At 54.8% G+C, this 16,249-nt stretch overlaps 3 protein-coding genes across 3 annotated transcripts in view; all 3 read left to right on the top strand.

Moving 5' to 3' along the window:
• Positions 1-16,249, top strand: part of TLE5 (TLE family member 5, transcriptional modulator) — a 179,729-nt gene that overhangs the window by 110,519 nt on the left and 52,961 nt on the right. The gene's annotated exons all lie outside the window — the stretch shown is intronic.
• LOC138731716 (mast cell protease 1A-like) lies at positions 7,175-9,908 on the top strand. The gene is made up of 5 exons (XM_069877831.1): positions 7,175-7,312; positions 7,410-7,554; positions 7,756-7,891; positions 8,174-8,425; positions 9,296-9,908. The coding sequence occupies exons 1-5, from the start codon at positions 7,255-7,257 to the stop codon at positions 9,434-9,436; spliced, it is 732 nt and encodes a 243-aa protein (XP_069733932.1). The 5' UTR covers positions 7,175-7,254; the 3' UTR covers positions 9,437-9,908.
• Positions 12,160-16,158, top strand: GZMM (granzyme M). The gene is made up of 5 exons (XM_069878267.1): positions 12,160-12,346; positions 12,802-12,949; positions 14,037-14,178; positions 14,291-14,524; positions 15,618-16,158. The coding sequence occupies exons 1-5, from the start codon at positions 12,160-12,162 to the stop codon at positions 15,753-15,755; spliced, it is 849 nt and encodes a 282-aa protein (XP_069734368.1). The 3' UTR covers positions 15,756-16,158.

Here is a 16,249-nt window from a genome sequence, read left to right as displayed (position 1 = left end):
CTGACAGGAACGAGCAATTTGTTGGGAAGATCTGTGGAAAACAGGGCAGGTGGGAGGCAAATCATAGAATCACCAGGTTGGAAAAGACCCATCGGACCATCAAGTCCAACCATCCTTTTGATGGCAGGAGGGCTTGAGGCAGAGGAGCAGCTGGGAGAGGTCACGCATGGGGTGCCATGTCCTCTGGACCAGCAAAGCATCATAGGGTCTTCCTAACAGCCCTTCCATCAGGTGCTGCCTAAATGAGTTGGTTCAGTGAGACAGAACCTTGTTCCTTTGCTCTGTCCTAGCACCTGGCTTGTGGGGCCTTTCCATAGTGGAGGGGCTGGATACCTGTGAGGCACAAAGTGGTTTCACAACCTATCGTCAAGGGAACTGGATCTGGGAAGCTGCCCAACCTGTGTCCCAGCACCTTCTTGCTCCTGTCCCACCACAGCCTGCAGAGCTCTCAGCCCCACGGCACATTCCCATAGCCGGGCGAGACCTGGCGGGGGGGACTCGGATCATAGTTTGGGTTGGAAGGGACCTCAAAGCCCATCCAGTTCCACCCCTGCCATGAACTGGTGAGACCGCTCCTCGAATCCTGTGTTCAGTTCTGGGCCCCTCACCACAAGAAGGATGTTGAGGCTCTGGAGCGAGTCCAGAGAAGAGCAACAAAGCTGGTTGAGTCACCTTCCCTGGAGGTGTTTAAGGCATGGGTGGACGAGGTGCTAAGGGGCATGGTTTAGTGTTTGATAGGAATGGTTGGACTCGATGATCCAGTGGGTCTCTTCCAACCTGGTTATTCTATGATTCTATGATTCTAAGGACACCTCCCACTGGATCAGGGGCTCCAAGCCCCATCCAACCTGGCCTTGAACCCCTCCAGGAATGGGGCAGCCACCACTGCTCTGGGCAACCTGGGTCAGTGTCTCCCCACCCTCAGAGTGATGAATTTCTTCCTCATGTCTAATCTAAATCTCTCCCCTTCCCATTTAAAGCCTTTCCTCTCATCCTGTCCCTGCACTCCCTGATCCAGAGCCCCTCCCCAGCTTTCCTGGAGCTCCTTTCCATACTGGAAGCTGCTCTAAGTTCTCCTCAGAGTCTTCTCCAGGCAGAACAACCCCAACTCCTTCAGCCTGTCCTCGTACGGGAGGTGCTCCAGGCTTTGGATCATCTCCGTGGCCTCCTCTGGACCCATTCCAGCAGCTCCATGCCTTTCTTACGTAGGGGACTTTGGTCCCCTCCATGCAATCAGCTTCATGATTGAGGACAAACCAGGCTCCCCCTCGGCTGGGCACCCGCATGAGGCAAAGTTCCTGTTGTTCTGCAGCGTCTCCGCGTTGCTATCTTCACAGACCCAGGCTGAGCTTTATCTTGGTACTTCTTCTTCGCTGTTGTTTCAGTTCTGATGTTCTTTCTTTGAAAGAAACCAGGGCAGGGGAGGAACAGCCCATCTTGCCACGTTGCTCGTCTTTTTCCTTCAGATCAAGACCACAATCTACGTAAAACTGCCTGATAGCTGCTGAGCACTGGGCTTGGTAGGACCAAGAGAGGTAGAGGGGGCAGCTGCAACCCCCTGGATCCTCTGCTAGAGCTGTGGCCACCACAGGGCTTCACGGCTGCTGAGATGAGGCTCCCAAGCAGCAGAAACCCTGCTCTTGCTGAGGTCAATGGGAAAGCAAAAGCACCTGAGCTGAGAGGGAAGAGTTTGCCTGCAGGCAGGGATGCCTGGAGTGGAGTAGGGAGGGAAGGAGCAACCTGGTTCCCATCTCCCTGGGTTTGTGGCCAGCAGCATGCCAGGACACTCCTGTCCCGAGCCCCCTGCTCCCAGGAGGGCATCCAGCTCCAGATTGCGCTGCGAGCAGCTGCAGGGGAAAGACAGCAAGGTACAACTGCAAGATAAAATAGCGATGATTTCTGTTGAGGTTTTCCTGCTGTGCTGCTGCACAGTCCTGATTAAAACTTGTCTTTTCAGACATTCTGATTAAAAAAGCATCTCTCTGTGGAGACGTCTGCTCAGCACGTCTGGCCTGGCAACCCCCAGGCTGGCTCAAAGACCCAATCTCTGTCCCACAAGGCTCCCTCCCCAGCCACCCATCCTGTCCCCACCGCGTGGCCCCAGCCCAACAACAGCCAAGACATCCATTCACCCGCCCGCAAGTGTTTTTTTCTGCTCCAGGAAGGGTGGAGTTGTGCTGATTTGAAAATAACTGATGGCTCCTGGCGGTTGGTTGCGTTTCCTAGCCTTGGTTTCTTCTACCATGCAGCAGCAGGCAGTTGTCTTTCCAGTGGCACATCCCAGCCCCCAACGTAGCAGGATGCATCTGGCCCCCAGAGGAGCTGGGAAGAGCCACCCATGCCCCTCTGACTTGGGTTGACTCCAAACCCTGGAGACCTGGCTCAAAGAATTGTCCTTGGGCGTCAGTTCATTGAAACGGGGTGGTGGTGATGGTGGGTCTCTGCAGGAAGAGTTCCTGCAGGGCATCCCTGGGTTTCATAGAACCATAGAATCACCAGGTTGGAAAAGACCCTCCGGATCATCGAGTCCAACCATTCCTATCAATCTCTAAACCATGTCCCTCAGCACCTCATCCACCCATCCCTTAAACCCCTCCAGGGAAGGTGATTCAACCCCCTCCCTGGGCAGCCTCTGCTGGTGCCCAGTGACCCTTTCTGTGAAATATTCTTTCCTAATGTCCAGCCTGAACCTCCCCTGGCAGAGCTTGAGGCCATTCCCTCTCGTCCTGTCCCCTGTCCCTTGGGAGAAGAGCCCAGCTCCCTCCTCTCCACAACCTCCTCTCAGGGAGTTGGAGAGAGCAATGAGGTCTCCCCTCAGCCTCCTCTTCTCCAGGCTAAACACCCCCAGCTCTCTCAGCTGCTCCTCATAAGGCCTGTTCTCCAGCCCCTTCACAAGAACATGGAAGAGAAAGATTAAGGATTATGTCCTTTTGACCACATTAATGACCTTAAATGGCAAAATGTCATTGATTTGTTTTTCTTTAAGTGGTTTTTCTTTAGAAACTTGCATTTCCTTAATGCAAAAAAAACATTAAACAGGAAACTAGCAACTTTATAAAATGCAACACACCCTGCCTAGAGAATTACGTGGAAATCATAGAATCACAGTTTGGGTTGGAAGGGACCTCAAAGCCCATCCAGTTCCAACCTCTGCCATGGGCAGGGACACCTCCCGCTGGATCAGGTTGCTCATCTCAATAAAACACATCCCCAGTGGGCCAGCCTGGCTCCTGTCTCTCATGGTGTCACACCTTTGCAGCAGGTTTGAGATGTTGACCTTCTGGTTGAGCTGCAGTGAAAGGCACCGAGTGTTTCCAGAGCTCAGTGGCTGCAGGACGGGAGCTGTGGAGGTGCTCATCCCTCCAGAGTGAGCACGCAACAAATGCAAACTTCTTCACAGTGTGGCGTTTGGTTGGACTTGATGATCCGATGGGTCTTTTCCAACCTGGTGATTCTATGATTTCATGCAGCTCCTGAGAGCCACTGGCCACCGCCAGAGACTCAAACCTTCTATTCCTTGGGGCTGGATTTTGTCCTGGGTAGCTCAGAGGGGCTGGAGAAGGTGGACCAGCTCAGTGCCTGGTCTCATAGAATCATTGTGGTTCATTAAGGTGCTCAAGCCCTTCAATGTCCTTCTTGGAGTGAGGGACCTAAAACTGAACCCAGGATTCAAGGTGCAGCCTCACCAGCACCGAGTCCAGGGGGATGATCCCTCCCCTGCTCCTGCTGGCCACACCAGGGCTGATCCAAGCCAGGATGCTTCTTGGCCACCTGGGCACTGCTGGTTCATGTTTAGCTGCTGTCAACCAGCACCCCCAGGGCCTTTTCTTCCACGCAGATTTTCAGACACTCTTCCCCAAGCCTGGAGCTGCATGGGGTTGTTGTGACTCGGGGAGGTGGTTGAGTCACCATCCCTGGAGTTGTTTAAAATACAGGTGGATGAGGTGCTGAGGGACATGGTTTAGTGATTGATAAGAATGCTTGGACTCGATGATCCAAGAGGTCTTTACCAACCTGATGATTCTATGATTCTATAAGTGTAAAACCTGGCACTTGGCCTTGTTGAATCTCCACACCCCATGCCCAGCACCTACTGTGCCTGGGATGAGCTAAGCTTTCCCCCAGCATCTTCTGCCCTGGAACAACATCTTCACTGAGCAGACATCACCCGAGGAGAAGGGAACTGCCTGGTGCTCCTGCCACCCCCACTCAGGATGAGTGACCAAAGCCATGAATCTGCTCCGGAGACCCATAAAACTCCTCGTGTGAGCTCATCCACGCTGCTTCCCACCTTGAAGGGCAGGACCTAGCTCCCCAAGCTCACAACCAAGAGCTGTTTCTTCCCACCTCCATGCAGAGATGATAAGCAGGAACCGGTCCTCGCCCAGGAAACGGGGCAGGGAGGGCTCAAGCTAAACCGCAGGGTGATGCCCGCTGGCAGGGGTGCAGAGCCAAGCTCCGTGCAGAGGAAACTGGTTTGAAACCTCACCTGAGAGGAAAGAGAAGCAAGACACCTCCCTGCGGTTAATGCTGCTGGGGCAGAGCTGGTGCTGCCGTGCTGCGCTTGGAAAGCGTGACTTTATCCCAAGCTCTGCTGCTCATCATCCTCCGCATCGCTTCCTTCACCTGCTGTTTGTCCTCCCTGCCTGTTATACATAAAAATACTACGTGGTTTGAGGCAGAGAGCGCTGTCTGGTTTCTATTGTCTGCAACCCAGCCCAGCCCTGGCCCTGGTTATAGAGCAGAAGGCGAACTCCAACGGTCGCGGGTGTCTGAGCTCAAAGCTTTCAGCTCAGCACGCCTGGGATCAAGGAGAAAGGAAGATGTTTGCACAAGGTTACTGCAGGACACAGGCTCACGAAGAGGGCTGCTCACAGAGAATTAGGGATCGGAGCGCTCCTTGTATTTGGGAGTAAGATTTTAATCAAACCAAAGCCCTGATGCCCAAAGACTCACATGCAGGGGAGCCCAGATCCCTCTGCTTAAGTTAGAATCACCAGGTTGGAAAAGCCCCACCGGATCATTGAGTCCAACCATTCCTATCAAATACTAAATCACGTCCCTCAGCCCTGCCACGAACCCCACGGCTCTTCTGCTGTGCTGGAGGCTGCTCTGGGTGGTAAGAGAGGACTGCATTGATTTGTTGGTTTGTTTACACACCTACTCAGATGATTACACCCACATAGCCACTCAGATTTTCTTACCAGGAAGAGTTTCAGGGTTTTTCCGTTCTCAGACCGCAGCCCTTCCTCAAGTGCCCCCTTCCCAGCAGTGCAGGTTGGATGGCAGATCAGCCCCACGGGCTCCCTGGTGCCCTCCAAGGACACTCGCCGTGTGTGGGTACCTCGCTGCCAGCATGCCCGTTGTCCCCCAGCTTCAAGCCATGGCTGGAAACAATAAGAAGAATCATAGAATCACCAGGTTAGAAAAGACCCACCGGATCATCGAGTCCAACCATTCCCATCAATCACTAACCCATGTCCCTCAGCACCTCGTCCACCCGTCCCTTAAACACCTCCAGGGAAGGGGACTCAACCCCCTCCCTGGGCAGACTCTGACAGGGACCAATCACCCTTTCCAGGAAAAATTTTTTCCTAATGTCCAGCCTGACCCTCCCCTGGTGGAGCTTGAGGCCATTCCCTCTCGTCCTGTCCCCTGTCCCTTGGGAGAAGAGCCCAGCTCCCTCCTCTCCACAACCTCCTTTCAGGGAGTTGGAGAGAGCAATGAGGTCTCCCCTCAGCCTCCTCTTCTCCAGGCTAAACACCCCCAGCTCTCTCAGACGCTCCTCTTCTTCTCCAGCCCCCTCACCAGCTTCGTTGCTCTTCTCTGGACTCGCTCCAGAGCCTCAACATCCTTCTTGTGGTGAGGGGCCCAGATCTGACCCCAGGATTCGAGGAGCGGTCTCACCAGTGCCAAGTGCACAGGGAGAAGAACCTCCTGGACCTGCTGATCACGCCATTTCTGATCCAAGCCAATGTCCTGGATCAGCCCTGGGGTGGCCAGTAGGAGCAGGGAAACGATCGTCCCCCTGACTTGGTGCTGATGAGGCTGCACCTCAAATCCTGGGGTCAGTTTTGGGCCCCTCACTCCAAGAAGGACATTGAGGGGCTGCAGCACGTCCGGAGAAGGAAACAGAGATGGGAAGGGTCTGGAGAAGAGGGGTTCTAGAATGGCTGATGGCCCTAGGGCTGGCTAGCGTGGAGAAGAGGAGGCTGAGTGGAGACCTTAACACTATCAGCAGTCCTGACAAGGAGGTTGGAGAAGGTGGGTGCTGGGCTCTTCTCCCGAGTGACAAGCGATAGGTCAGGAGGAAACAGCCTCAAGTTGCACCAGGGGATGTTTAAATTGGATATCAGCGAAAAATTCTTTACTGAAAGAGTGGTGAAGCACTGGCAGAGGCTGCCCAGGGCAGTGGTGGAGTCATTGTTTGCCAACAGCATGAAGTTACCTGACCACCCTCAGGAGCAAGTGCCATGAGCTACTGAAGGTAGCTGTGAGACCACCTGATTGCCAGAGCTCAAAGACACCACATTTTCAAGGAGGTGGATGTGATCTGTCCTGCAGCCAAACTGGGAGATATGCCAAATTATAGAATCATGGAATGGTTTAGGTTGGAAGGGACCTCAAAGCCCATCCAGTCCCACCCCTGCCACGGGCAGGGACACCTCCCACTGGATCAGGGGCTCCAAGCCCCATCCAACCTGGCCTTGAACCCCTCCAGGGATGGGGCAGCCACCACTGCTCTGGGCAACCTGGGCCCCCACCCTCTCAGCAAAACATTTCTTCCTCAGATCTCATCTCAATCTCTCCTCTTTCAGCTCAAAACCGCTCCCCTTGTCCTGTCCCTGCCCTCCCTGATCACGAGCCCCTCCCCAGCTCTCCTGGAGGCAAGAACACCCTTGGACCTCTCTCCTGACCAGCATCCTTGAGGCTGTGGGATGGCAGCACACCACGTTCTCTCTGCCCTGGCCTTTCTGTCCTGCTCTGTCGTGCATGAATCTCAGCCGCAGGGCACGTGGGCAGCCGAGATCGCAGAATCACCAGACTGGAAGAGACCCACCAGATCATCGAGTCCATCAAGATGCAGATAAACCCGCAGGGCTTGCTGCAGTGCCCAGATTAGCCCAATCAGGCCGTCGCACGCGGTTTCCTGGCTGCTGGGACCACCTGGTCACAGGGTATAAAACCAGCCGTGGGGCGCTAGGAGCCTCAGACTTCCACACGTCTTGGAAGGAATATCAGCTGCGGGAAGAGATGCTCCAGACTCTGCTGGCCCTGCTGTTCCTGCTCTCCTGCCCGTGGGCCGATGCGGGTACGCTGGGGTGTCACCAGCTGCTGAAGGTGAGGTTGGTGGTCCTGGCCCTGAACTCAGTAGCCACGGGCTCATCCTGTGGTGGGTTCTCTTATAGGTGCTCTACGGAGTCAGATTGTGGGGGGCCATGAGGCTCAGCCCCACTCCCACCCTTACATGGCGTACCTGAAGATAGAGTCGGGGGGTTGTGGAGGCTTCCTGGTGGCCCCGGACTGGGTGATGACAGCCGCGCACTGCATGGAGTGAGTACTTCATACAGAGCCTTCATCCTCTTCTTCCTCCTGTGGAAGGAGGTGGACCTGTGAGGTCCATCACCAGGGTCATTTTGGAGTAGGTTCCTCCCTCTTTCTCTGAGCAGCTCTCTCCATTTGCCTGTGGAAGGGGAAGGATGCAGGTGAGACCCAACCTCTTTTCTCCTTTTCCCCCTCTGCTTTCACGGCCAGAAACACCACAGTCATCCTTGGGGCTCACAACATCCAGGAACCAGAAAAGACCCAGCAGGTCCGGGGAGTCCTCAAATACCACCCGCATCCTGACTACGACCCCACGACTCTGTCCAATGACATCATGCTGCTCAAGGCAAGGTGGCTTGGAGGGTCGGGTAGGGCTGTGGGTCTTGAGGGGCCTGAGCAGGGCACGTTCTTGCTGTTGGCTTCTTCTGCAGACCATCAGCTGCTTCTGCCCATGAGTGCTGGAGGGAGGGACCTGGGAGGGAGCCACCGGCAGAGCTTGGAGCCACACATCCTTTTGAAAGCATTTCACCACAGCTTGCAGCACTCTATGTCCTGTTGGACCTCTCCAACCTCTGCATACAGTGTCCCTCAGCTCATAGCCTTCTCCAAACCCCTTGCTCTCTCCCAGCTGACAGCAAAGGCCACTCTCAATGATTACGTCAAGACTGTTCCACTGCCCAAGACCCGCAGCGACCTCCCCACAGGCACCAAGTGCGTCGTAGCTGGCTGGGGCCTGATCGATGAAGACCAGCTCACCAACAAGCTCTTTGAAACCAAAGTCTCCATCTACAGCCGCAGGAAATGCACCAGCTTCTATCCGCATCTCAACAACGGCATGGTCTGTGCCGGCAGCTTCCATGAGCTCAAGGATTCCAGCCAGGTATCATAGAATCATAGGATCACCAGGTTGAAAAAGACCCACCAGATCATCGAGTCCAACCATTCCCATCAATCACTAAACCCTGTCCCTCAGCACCTCGTCCACCCGGCCCTTAAACCCCTCCAGGGAAGGGGACTCAACCCCCTCCCTGGGCAGCCTCGGACAGGGACCAATCACCCTTTCCAGGAAATATTTTTTCCTAATGTTCAGCCTGAACCTCCCCTGGTGGAGCTTGAGGCCATTCCCTCTCGTCCTGTCCCCTGTCCCTTGGGAGAAGAGCCCAGCTCCCTCCTCTCCACAACCTCCTTTCAGGGAGTTGGAGAGAGCAATGAGGTCTCCCCTCAGCCTCCTCTTCTCCAGGCTAAACACCCCCAGCTCTCTCAGCCGCTCCTCTTCTTCTCCAGCCCCCTCACCAGCTTCGTTGCTCTTCTCTGGACTCGCTCCAGAGCCTCAACATCCTTCTTGTGGTGAGGGGCCCAGAACTGACCCCAGGATTCGAGGAGCGGTCTCACTAGTGCCAAGTACACAGGGAGAAGAACCTCCCTGGCCCTGCTGGCCACGCTGTTTCTGATCTGGGAGGTGATGGGCTGGGGCTCGACCATGGAGCAGATGGGTTGTCTGGTGCCCGGGGTTGCTGCTGCACAGACTTAGCTGGTTCCCAGGAAAGGTGATAAATGTTTGAGTTGTAGCTCCTGTCTGGACCAGCTCTTGGGGTGCCCTAAGACCACGGTCCACGTACAGACCCAGGGGTATCTCCAGGACATCTCCTCCAGCATGTGGGGCAGGAGGAGAGCCGGAACAGAGCCATGTCCCTGAAACCTGTTCCCCCAGAGAAGAGACCTCTCAAACCAGTCTCTCATCTGTCCTCAGGGAGATTCCGGTGGGCCCCTGGTATGTAACAAGGTGGCACAAGGCATCGTTTCCTTCGGGTACGACACCCCACCTGGGGTCTACACCCGCATCTCCAACTACCTGCGCTGGATCAGAAAAACCATGAAGGAGCAGCAGTAGCACTCGCTCCAGCATTGCTGTGGCCCTGGAGACTGCGCTGGGTTCCTTTCTGCCCCTGGTAAAAGCTTGAGTCCCTCCTCTCTCCTTGGGAAGCGGAACGGTGCCCTTTCTTCTCTTGTGCTGCTGTCCCATTCCCAGCCAGTTCAGGGCTGTTTTAAACCACCCTGATAGATGCAGGGGTCATCCCAGATCATGGAATGGTTTGGGTTCAAGGGATCTCAAAGCCCACCCAGTTCCATCCCCTGCCATGGGCAGGGACACCTCCCACAGGATCAGGGGCTCCAAGCCCCATCCAACCTGGCCTTGAACCCCTCCAGGGATGGGGCAGCCACCCCTGCTCTGGGCAACAGTTTCTGGCACCAGAAAGATGCTGTGCTGCAACGGGCCCCGTTTCCTTCCGAGATAACCCTGTCCCTGCTTAAATCTTGCTGTACTCGGAACACCCAGAGTAAAATCAGTGTCGCATTTCCCAGTGTACATCTTCTTTCTTGACGGTGGGAGGGTTTTGTTGGTGAAAGCAAGAGGTCTGCATCCACTGAATTGCTGGTAGACTGGAGAACGAGGATCATAGAATCATAGAATAGCTTGGGTTGGAAGGGACCTCAAAGATCATCCAGTCCCACCCCTGCCATGGGCAAGGACACCTCCCACTGGATCAGGGGCTCCAAGCCCCATCCAACCTGGCCTTGAACCCCTCCAGGGATGGGGCAGCCACCACTGCTCTGGGCAGCCTGGGCCAGGGCCTCCCCACCCTCACAGCAAAACATTTCTTCCTAAGATCTCATCTCCATCTCCCCTCTTTCAGGTCAAAACCATTCTCCCTTGTCCTGTCTCTGCACTCCTTGATCCAGAGCCCCTCCCCAGCTTTCCTGGAGCCCCTTTCAGTGCTGGAAGCTGCTCTAAGGTCTCCTTGAAGCCTTCTCCAGGCTGAACAACCCCAACTCTCTCAGTCTGGCCTCGTACTGGAGGTGCTCCAGCCCTTAGATCACGTCCATGGCCTCCTCTGAACTTGCTCCAATAAATCCACGTCCTTCCTGTGCTGAAATTAAAGGGGATGGGATGGTTGCCCTGTCCTCATAGTCTTTCCAAGGCTCCCCACCTCTGCCAGAGGGAGGAGATGGCCAGCAGTCCCGTTTTCTGCTCTGATGCCCTCCCTCTTCTCACCTGGGATGAAGGGAACCTCCATCGCTTTTGCCTTTGGCGCCCATGCCAACCTGGGCAAACTGCGAACGGTCCCCGCTTTGGGCTGCTGGTAAGAGCCGCTATCAGCTCGAAAATCTGCAATCGAGGCTGCAGCTGCTTATCTGTGTAGGAAAAACTCTTTGTCACGTCAGGGCTTTTGCTGCAGCCTTTGCACGAGAATGGCAACTTTTGGCTTAAAACCCTGGGGTTTGCCCTGGGGCAGCTTGGAAAGCAAATTTACCGGCAGAGAACGAGGGCAGCAACGACGTCGCCGTCGCCCCACGTTGCTCCCAGCCCCGTTTCTTCACCACCGACGGAAGCAACTGCCGAGGAGCCGAGCGGAGGCGAGGTGACATTCTGGGGAGCGTGGGCCGGGATTTGCCCTCAGTTTTTCCTCCAACATCATCCTTCTCGTCGTGGGTTGGAGGAGGAGGAGGTGCGGGCGCCACGAGGGCTGGTCTGGAGAAGACAGATCCTCATCAGCGCTGCAGAAAGGCCCCAAGCACTGGTTTGGTGTCTAAAAACCACTGTCTGCCGGTGGGGTAGCGCTGGCCTTGACGTGACCCTTCCCAACGGAACAAGCCCAGGTCATCGGGTTATCTCCACCCAGTGAAAGGGCAGAACCCCAACCCTACATCCCTGTCTCCATCAATGCATCAGGCAGAAGGAGAACCCCAGCCCCAAGGACAAGGAATCGTAGAATCATAGAATCACTAGGTTGGAAAAGACCCACTGGATCATCGAGTCCATCCAGGAGGAGCATCCTCCTGGCTTCCCTCCTGTTGACCGGTGACAGCAAACTCCCCAGTTTAACGGGCTGCCCAGGGAGGGGGTTGAGTCGCCTTCCCTGGAGGTGTTTAAGGGACGGGTGGACGAGGCGCTGAGGGACATGGTTTAGTGATTGATGGGAATGGTTGGACTCAATGATCTGGTGGGTCTTTTCCAACCTGGTGATTCTATGATTAACGGTGAACAATTCTGACTGGAAAGAAACACTTAAACCAGTGTCTCGCTGTCCAAAGCAGAGCCCTAAGTCAACAAATGGTGCAGAACAGAGACGTTATGGCTCATGAAGCTGCTGTGACACCTTCTTGCTCCCACCCAGCCGTACCCAGTGGGCTGTTAGAAACGCTCTTCCAGTTGTGGTCTGGCTCATAGAAAGAGAGAAACACCATGAGAAAGAGCAGGAAGGTCCCCAGCTGCCTCTGCGCGGCTTTTGGAACTGGCACATCGACCGAAAGAGATCTTGTTCTTGCAGGGCTGGTGATAAAAATCAAGATTTTGCAATTGCACAACAACAAACACAAGCTGCAAGGGAAGAACCTGCCAGCAGGCAAAGCGATGAAGGTGGGCACGCTCCCTACAGCTTCCAGCTCAAAGGCAATGGGTTAGAACTGGCTCTGGGTGATAAAATGTGTGTCTTTAGAAGGAGGTCAGGTACCCCAGATCAGGCCCAAAACGAAGATGGGATTGATGCCCAAGGCTGACTGAATTCCCCTCTCAGGTTGCTGAGGCACACAATTTTCAGCTTGATTAATCAGATGAGTCTGATTTCTGTGGTTTCCTGGAGTCTACTCTCAGGCTATAAAACCTTGCTGGGAGCAGGAAGAGACCCCAGCTGCAGCCTCACCTCCAAGGGATCCACCGAAGCGGAGAACGCGGTCATGAAGCACCTACAGAAGCTCCTGCTGACCCTTCTGCTGGTGACAGGTGTCCCGGCCAGAGCCAGTAAGTAGAGCAGCCTGGAGGCCAGGAGAGGGCTGGGGAAAGAAGAGTCCCGTGTCCTCCAATCTTCTCATTTGTTTAGCCTGGAGAAGAGGAGGCTGAGGGGAGACCTCATCGCTCTCTCCAACTCCCTGAGAGGAGGTTGTGGAGAGGAGGGAGCTGGGCTCTTCTCCCAAGGGACAGGGGACAGGACGAGAGGGAATGGCCTCAAGCTCCACCAGGGGAGGGTCAGGCTGGACATTAGGAAAAAATTTTTGACGGAAAGGGTGATTGGTCCCTGTCCGAGGCTGCCCAGGGAGGGGGTTGAGTCCCCTTCCCTGGAGGGGTTTAAGGGCCGGGTGGACGAGGTGCTGAGGGACATGGGTTAGTGATTGATAGGAATGGTTGGACTCGATGATCCGATGGGTCTCTTCCAACCTGGTGATTCTATGATTCATCCTTGGTCCTGTCCGCTTCAGAGCACTCCTGGAATCGGATGGAAGGAAGAGGTGAAGGCAAGACCCGCTCCACACCCTACCTGGCCTATCTGCAAGGAGAGAACAACAGTTTCTGTGGAGGTTTCCTGGTGGCCCCAAACTGGGTGATGACCGCAGCTCAGTGCCTCGCGTAAGTTGTTGCTGTGTTCGCGCAGGACCTGGTGCAACGAGATTGTCACACTACCAGGATCTGGGGAACATCTCCTGGATGGAGATCTACCAGTTTGAGTCACCTCCTTCAGGGCTCTGGCCAAACTCTTTCCCCAGCAGGGACTGCAGGTTGCACTGCTGGGACAGGACAAAGCTCGAGCATCCTTCCCCAGACAGAATCGTAGAACGGTTTGAGTTGGAAGGGACCCTAAAGTCATCCAGTTCCACCCCCCTGCCATGGGCAGGGACATCTCCCACTTACCTTTATTTTGTTATTCCCATTTTATTCTTCTCAGACTTCAGCAATGAGAAGTCAGAGCGGCTTCTTCCCTTGCTGTCATTGCCGTGCTGGCTTAGCAGGGGTTGCTGGTGTCAGGCTTTGCCTTTTCTGCCACCTAAGACCTCCAAGACTGTTACCAGGATTAATGATTTCTTATAAGCCTCCTCGCCAGGCTCTCTTCCGTCCCTCCAGCTGGAGAAACTGGAGCGTGGAGGCTTTTCCAGATGCACTTGACTCTGAGTGTAGCTACCACGCTCTTCAGGGCCAACAGCTCTGGCCCCAGTGCCAGTAACCCAAGATCAGAGCCAGTTCCTATGTCCGAGCAGCAGAAAGGAGGATCAGCTGCAGCCAGAAGGCCAGATACCCAAATCCCACCAGCTAGATTGAGAGGGGATCCCACCCAGAGGCAGAGCCCCTCCTGCAGGTGATGTTGAAGACAGTAAAGGAGCATTGGCCCAGAGCAGGGTTCTGATTTAGAGACCCCCTTCTTGGTGCCATGGACTTCCATGGGTCTATGAACCCGGACCAAGAGTCCACGTAGCTTAGTAGACAGCGGTGTTGGACCAAATCTACTCAGCTTGAGATCCAGAGGTAAATTAATCCTTGCAGAGCTCTGGGAACTTGCTCTGCCTCTGGGCTGGGTGGATTCACTGGCAGAGCTCCTTGCTCTCGTCATCCTTTAAAGCCCAACCAGTCCCTCCTGGCCGTGCTTGTGGAAGATGACCCTCAATGTTACCAGGGAAGACAGGAGAAAGCCGGCAACATCCACTGTGCTTGATTTTACCAGCTACAAACCTCTGACTGTCATCCTTGGTGCCCACACAATCCAGAAGAGAGAGGAAAGCTGGCAAACTTTCGAAGTCCAAGAGTATTACCGGCACCCAGAATTCAGGAATCCTAAGAATGGAAAGGACATCCTCTTGCTGAAGGTAACTCCCTGCTTGGAGCACCTGCATGGTCCCACCTATCCGATATACAGGGCTGAGCCGTAATCCTGGAGCTGGAGATCAAACCCTTTGTGTTTTCTGTCCCCTTGTCCAGCTAAAAGGCAACGCCACCAGCAACAACTACGTTAGGACCATTTCCTTTGAGAAGTCAAAAGTCGCAAGCAGCACTAAATGCAGCGTCGCCGGCTGGGGCCACAAAACATCCAACGGCGAATTACGCGAAACCACCGTCACCATCATCGACTCAAGGGACTGCCTCAACCTCTACCCTGGACTTGCTGACAACTTGATTTGTGGCCTCAGTAAATCTCCTGGGGTACCTGAAAAGGTCAGTGTGAGCTATAGGGAGGAGAAGGCAGTGGGGGAGGTTTCAACCAGGTGCTGGGCACAATCCTGATCTGGGCTAGAAACCTGCACGGTGAAGGTATCATCTACGATTGCTTCTTCTTGACCCCTCACACTCCCCACCCACCAGGCTCTGCTTCCTCACCAGCATCCCCTTTTTCATAGAATCATAGAACCAACATCCTGAACGCAACACTTTTTCAACCTACAGCTTCCAAACACAACAATCAGAGAATCATGGGATGGGTTGGGTTGGAAGGGACCTCAAAGTCCATCCAGTCCCACCCCTGCCATGAGCAGGGACACCTCCCACTGGATCAGGGGCTCCAAGCGCCATCCGACCTGGCCTTGAACCCCTCCAGGGATGGGGCAGCCACCCCTGCTCTGGGCAACCTGGGCCTCCCCACCCTCATCATGAAGAATTTGTTCCTAATGTCTAATCTAAATTTTCCCCTTCCAATGTAAAGCCCTTCTCCCTCATTAAAGAAGAGATTTTTTACAATGAGGGTGGTGAAACACTGGTGGAGGTTGCCCAGGGAGGTAGTGGAGGCCTCATCCCTGGAAACGTTCAAGGCCACATTGGATGGGGCTCTGACCAACATGCTTGAGTTAAAGGTGTCCCTGATTCTGCAAGGGATTGGACTGGACACCCTGTAAAGGTCTCTGACCTCATTGCTCTCTCCAACTCCCTGAGAGGAGGTTGTGGAGAGGAGGGAGCTGGGCTCTTCTCCCAAGGGACAGGGGACAGGACGAGAGGGAATGGCCTCAAGCTCCACCAGGGGAGGTTCAGGCTGGACATTAGGAAAAAATTTTTCATGGAAAGGATGATTGGTCACTGGCAGAGGCTGCCCAGGGAGGGGGTTGAGTCCCCTTCCCTGGAGGGGTTTAAGGGACGGGTGGATGAGGTGCTGAGGGACATGGTTTAGAGATTGATGGGAATGGTTGGACTTGATGATCTGGAGGGTCTTCCAACCTGGTGATTCTATATTTGCAGCCTCCCTGTTCTTTGCAAACACATCTTTTTCCTGGAACCCGGCACAAATCAACACTGACATCTCTCTCCTTCTACCTTACAGAGTGATGCTGGGGATCCACTCGTCTGCAACAACAAAGCCTACGGCATCTTCTCCTACAGGCATAACAGCTGGCCGGGTTTCTACACCCGCATTGCTCCTTATCTTCACTGGGTGGACAGTGTCATGAAGTCAGCATGACCCTCCCCTCCCCACAGCCACGACCCTGGAGAACTCACGCTTGCGTGTCCCCCACTCACCTGCTTTTTCTTCCTTTCTCCCTGGGAAACATCTTCCACTGATCCTCATGGACGTGGCAAGGACTTCTCTCTGGTAGAGCCAAACTGTGGCAGAGAGGGGCTTGACACAGAGATTGTGCCTCGACTGCGTTTGTTCCCTTTGCAAGCGAGGGAGAACCTCCCACTGGCTCAGGGGCTCCAAGCCCCATCCAACCTGGTCTTCAACACCTCCAGGGATGGGGCAGCCACCACTGCTCTGGGCAACGTGTTCCAGGGCCTCCCCACCCTCATAGCAGAATATTTCTCCCCAAGATCTCATCTCCATCTCCCCTCTTTCAGCTTCAAACTGTTCCCCCTCATCCTGTTCCCGCATCCCCTGATCACGAGCCCCTCCCCAGAGAGGACTCAGCAGTCCAGCCCAGAGCGAGGCGACAGCAGCCCTTGGGGTGGCTGCTG

This window comes from Phaenicophaeus curvirostris, chromosome 28 (assembly GCF_032191515.1).
Source record: "Phaenicophaeus curvirostris isolate KB17595 chromosome 28, BPBGC_Pcur_1.0, whole genome shotgun sequence".
Taxonomy (NCBI): domain Eukaryota; kingdom Metazoa; phylum Chordata; class Aves; order Cuculiformes; family Cuculidae; genus Phaenicophaeus; species Phaenicophaeus curvirostris.
This window is presented reverse-complemented; position numbering and strand designations above follow the sequence as displayed.

Coding starts and splice junctions, on each gene's coding strand:
- LOC138731716 (XM_069877831.1), top strand. CDS start 7,255: ATGCTCCAGACTCTGCTGGCCCTGCTGTTCCTGCTCTCCTGCCCGTGG. Junction 7,313..7,409: donor CTGCCCGTGGGCCGATGCGG/GTACGCTGGGGT, acceptor GTTCTCTTATAG/GTGCTCTACGGAGTCAGATT. Junction 7,555..7,755: donor ACAGCCGCGCACTGCATGGA/GTGAGTACTTCA, acceptor TTTCACGGCCAG/AAACACCACAGTCATCCTTG.
- GZMM (XM_069878267.1), top strand. CDS start 12,160: ATGAGTCTGATTTCTGTGGTTTCCTGGAGTCTACTCTCAGGCTATAAA. Junction 12,950..14,036: donor ACCGCAGCTCAGTGCCTCGC/GTAAGTTGTTGC, acceptor TGATTTTACCAG/CTACAAACCTCTGACTGTCA. Junction 14,525..15,617: donor CTCCTGGGGTACCTGAAAAG/GTCAGTGTGAGC, acceptor TCTACCTTACAG/AGTGATGCTGGGGATCCACT.